Here is a 4357-nt window from a genome sequence, read left to right as displayed (position 1 = left end):
AAGTTTTAAATCTGAAAGTGCACCGTGTATAAAGTTATTGTCTCTCAAAAGAAAGAGTCGACTCTGAATCATTGAAACGAGTCGTTTTTAAAACGAATCCCAAGCCGTTTCATGTTGACGTCAAATTGCATGTCAACCTGTTGTTGGGGACTCCCAAAACCAAAATATGAACCTTTCATAACCCATAACTCAATAAAATCAACTGAATACTGACCACCTCTTGAAAGGCTTTCTGTCCTTCGCTCTTGATTTATTTCAACAGTCCGGTGTCTAATGAATCCTGTAGAAAGCCCCAGAGAAAATGTGTCTTTCAATTAAGAGGGCGTCTCAATCTTTCCACCCCAGATTATCCAGCACGGCTAACGAATACTCTCCAATTCTCTTTCCCTAAATCTATTTCCTCTCATGCTCTACCTTTCACTTACCCAGGTGCAATTTACCTCAACTGTCAGTCTTGAGAAATACAGAGAAAGAGACAGGAGGTGACCATAAATACAGAAGAGATCTCGGTCAATCTCAATTGTTTCTTCTAGTCAACTCAGCAGTGAGATTACATGGAGAAGAAAAGGAGATCTTTGCTTAAAGTAATAGATCACCATAAAATTACATTTCTCTCACCATTTACTCATTCTCAAATCATATGGACTACATTTATGATGCTTTTTTTGTATGTTGCAAACATTTGCATTTATATCAATCTATGTATCAATGTCAAATATTAACTCTTATTTCACATTATATATACCACAATAATTTGTAACTAATCCATTTAAAAAAAACATTTGAACTTCAAAATAAATCTGTAATTAGTAATATTCTCCCTGATTCTGTTCTGTAATTGTTCAAAATAAATAATCACTTAGCCACTAGTACTAGAGATTCATAAGAAATCTCATTTCAATTTGCCAAAATGAAAAAAATAAAAAATCAATATGAACTCAAACATTTTTAAACTATTTTTTCAAGACCAAACTATCTGGGCTATGCAATCCACACTCATTTCACAGCACTCTAACTGCATATAAACAACCATCACTTTTGTTTTTAGATTTTCCATCTAAGGAGAACATCTGAGAAAACCGACAGTTAAAATGAACCACAACTGTGAACTCTAAGTCTAACTCTAAGCTCTAACAGTTGAGCAATAAAACTGTCCTCTGAGTGTGTATGCATACATTGGTGCTAATATAATCCTGGAGGGTCAAGTGTCTTGTGTTTGTCTAGGTGAGAACTAGACAGCTTTTCTCAAGAGGTAAAGCTAGTTTAATGAGCATTCCTCCAATTTCTCTCTGCAGACAGGCTGTAAGACCCTCGGTGTAATCTCTGTCCCCATGGATTCCTCCTTATCCCAGAGCCTGCAGAGAGGGACACAGCTTCTGCAGCCCACTCTTGATATGACCACCGTAATGCCGAGCAGAATTGGGGCTGATGGAAAGATAGAGCTAGAGAAGATAGAAAAAGTCAGTGAAAGGGCAATTGATTCTTTGTAAGAGCCTGGCTGGTTGCGTATGTGTGTGTGGGTCTGTCATTGTTAAAGGGTTAGAAGGGATTCAGCTGAAATGGTAGAGCAAATATTACTGGATCGACTAACTTCTCATAGCAATACATCTCTGACCTTGCCAAGTTAAAAAAAATAAAAAATAGCAAAAAGTTATTTTGCTGTCCAAAACAGTAGGGTGGGATTCAGATTGAAATCTACATTTAGTGAGGAAATATGCACTAATATCTATTTTTCAAAATCAGAAAAGTTTAAACTTTAACTTTTGCTTTCCAATTTGTGGATCACGTAACATGCAATCCTACAGTTAGGCTTCAGAACAGCTGAAATATATTTGAAGGAAAAAGGAGTTGGCAATAAATGGAAATACAGAAACCAGGTGTGATTTTTGTGATTTTATCTGGGCTTAGAAGCAGGGAAATTATCAAATATTTATATCATTCTGAATCTCTAATTAATTACTCTTATGTACGTCAGACTCTTTCTTGGGTACATCTTTACATCTGTACCCACTTCCTTTCATAAGATTCCTTTATACGCTCTCACTCTCTCTCACTGTCCCAGAGTGCAAAGGGGCTCCCAGGGATGCCTAACCTGATGAATATTTAATTTTTGATGACTTATGAAAATAAATAAGTCATATTCGTACATGCCTGGGCCTGTACAGCTGACATTTTCAAGCTATTTGGAGAAATACTCCCACATGATGTTAAATATAAAACACAGACACCTAAGTAAAAGCAATAAACCTAGTCCATATTATAGAGAAGAGAAAAGAAATACTTTTATTCAGCAAGGATACGTTAAGCTAAAGTTATTTATAATAATGCAACAAAAGTTTTCATTTTTAAATGTTTCCCCTTCTGTTTAACAAATATCTAACCCTGAAGAAATAGCATGGTTTCCACAAAAATAAGCTTAGTTAAAAATAAGTCTTCAACAATAATAAAAACGGTTACTTAAGCAACAAATCAGCATATTAAAATGATTTCTGAAGGATCATGTGACACACTGAGTAATGGTTGCGGATTCAGCTTTGCCATCACTGGAATAAATAACATTTAAAAATATTTAAATAGAAAACAGTTATTTTAAATTGGAACAGCCTAATATTTCACTGTAATATTTTTACTGTATATTTGGTCAAATAAATGCATCCTTGATAAGTATAAGAGACCCTTTAAAAATAATAAGAAGATTAGTAGTAATTTAAAAAATCTAACAGAGACAACCCCCTAACATTTGAATGGTAGTGTGCGCATCGTGATATACATTGTGCAAGCCATCAATGTAAAAGGAAAATGAAATATCTTCAGATGAAAAACGAATGCATGTTTAGAGCAGGTAGAAGCCAAGAGACAGGAATTTAGACAGACACCTGTCTCAATAATAGGCTTCCTCATTTGATGCAATTAAGCATCACCAGCTGTTAAACTAAAGTGAGCCACTTTCACTTTTCAATAAGAATCCCTCTGCGGCAAAGATAATAGAATCTTATTAGGAGTCAAACTGCATTTGATTCTAGCACAGAATTGAATTCTGTGCTGTGGGTGGGACACTCGGAGAAGAGGCTGAAAAGGCTTTTTCTGTTATTAGCAATAGATTAGATTTCTATGGGCTTCTCTGTCACTCTGACAGACCTCTGTTCATTTGGGACTCAGACACAGACTGATGCTCTGCTGCTGCTGGCGCTCTCTCTCTCTCTCTCTCAGTGATCTTAGTCTCATCTATGGAATAGTGACTCTACATGAGGTCAATCAAGAGTACATGAATTATGCAGTTATGATGTTCTCATCCGGTAATTAAAACACACCATATATGCATACAGAAAGTATATATATTCAGATGAATGAAGCATGCAATCTCTGCACTACTAGCGGCACCTAAGAGAACATTCATGGTGTGGGTGACACAAGGAGAATGAGAAGACCCAGACACAGTCAATAAGAACACCAAATGCCAGACAGAGACAAAACATTAGCTCATTAGCTTCTTAAATAGATTCATCATTTAGACTGAAAGATACTCATGTACCCATATAGATTTATTTACCATAAATTTGTCCCCACAATCTATACCTATTCTACCATGCTTTCAATATCACCACTTGCTCTCAAACATTTTTATCAGAAATTTGTATCCAAAGTGACTTACAAATGAGAAAAACAACACAAGCAAATCATAAGTGCCAACAATATCTGCAATGTTTTATGTGATAATAAGCCACGCAAAACAGCAACTAGTCAGAATCACACATTCTAGCAGCTTGGTACCTCATAAACACAACCTTTCCCTGACAGACTGCTATAAACCTCTGCAGCTTGATTCTCTGAAATTGCATCACAGTCAGACTGAAGCTGGAGATTGTAGCCAGCTCTCGCCATTTTTGTATGCAACATGCATCAGATTATAATATGCAATCCCAAAACTAATTCAGAAATGACTGAAAGCTTGTGTGCATTCTTTAGGGATGCACCAATATTAACATGTCATTTATTTTCATTGCCATGTCAGCATCTAAGGCTATCTTCACTGCAAAAACCGAGTTGGAATAATACACAAGTTACAAACAAAATGTGACCCTGGACCACAAAACCAGTCTTAAAGGAACACTCCACTATTTTTGAAAATAGGCTCATTTTCCAACTCCCCTAGAGTTAAACAGTCGAGTTTTACCGTTTTTGAATCCATTCAACCGATCTCCGGGTCTGGCGGTAGCATTTTTAGCTTAGCTTAGCATAGACCATTGAATCGGATTAGACCGTTAGCATCTCACTCAAAAATGACCAAAGAATTTCTATATTTTTCCTATTTAAAACTTGACACTTCTGTAGTTACATCGTGTACTAAGACCGACGG

At 36.1% G+C, this 4357-nt stretch overlaps 1 protein-coding gene across 1 annotated transcript in view; it reads right to left on the bottom strand.

Annotated features, from left to right (window-relative positions):
- Positions 1 to 3882, bottom strand: part of LOC107684992 (phorbol ester/diacylglycerol-binding protein unc-13-like) — a 31203-nt gene extending 27321 nt beyond the window's left edge. Inside the window, exons 1-2 of the mRNA XM_016481399.1 lie at positions 3772 to 3882; positions 3139 to 3241 (exon numbers count right to left, since the gene is read on the bottom strand). Of these exons, the coding sequence (XP_016336885.1) occupies positions 3139 to 3241; positions 3772 to 3882 (214 nt within the window). The remainder of the gene's footprint in view (positions 1 to 3138; positions 3242 to 3771) is intronic.
- Positions 3883 to 4357: the final 475 nt, after the last annotated feature.

The sequence above is a fragment of the Sinocyclocheilus anshuiensis genome, unplaced genomic scaffold (genome assembly GCF_001515605.1).
Source record: "Sinocyclocheilus anshuiensis isolate Anshui unplaced genomic scaffold, SAMN03320099.WGS_v1.1 scaffold605, whole genome shotgun sequence".
Taxonomy (NCBI): Eukaryota; Metazoa; Chordata; class Actinopteri; order Cypriniformes; family Cyprinidae; genus Sinocyclocheilus; species Sinocyclocheilus anshuiensis.
The sequence above is the reverse complement of the archived record's forward strand: the minus strand, read 5'-3'. Positions and strand labels throughout refer to the sequence as shown.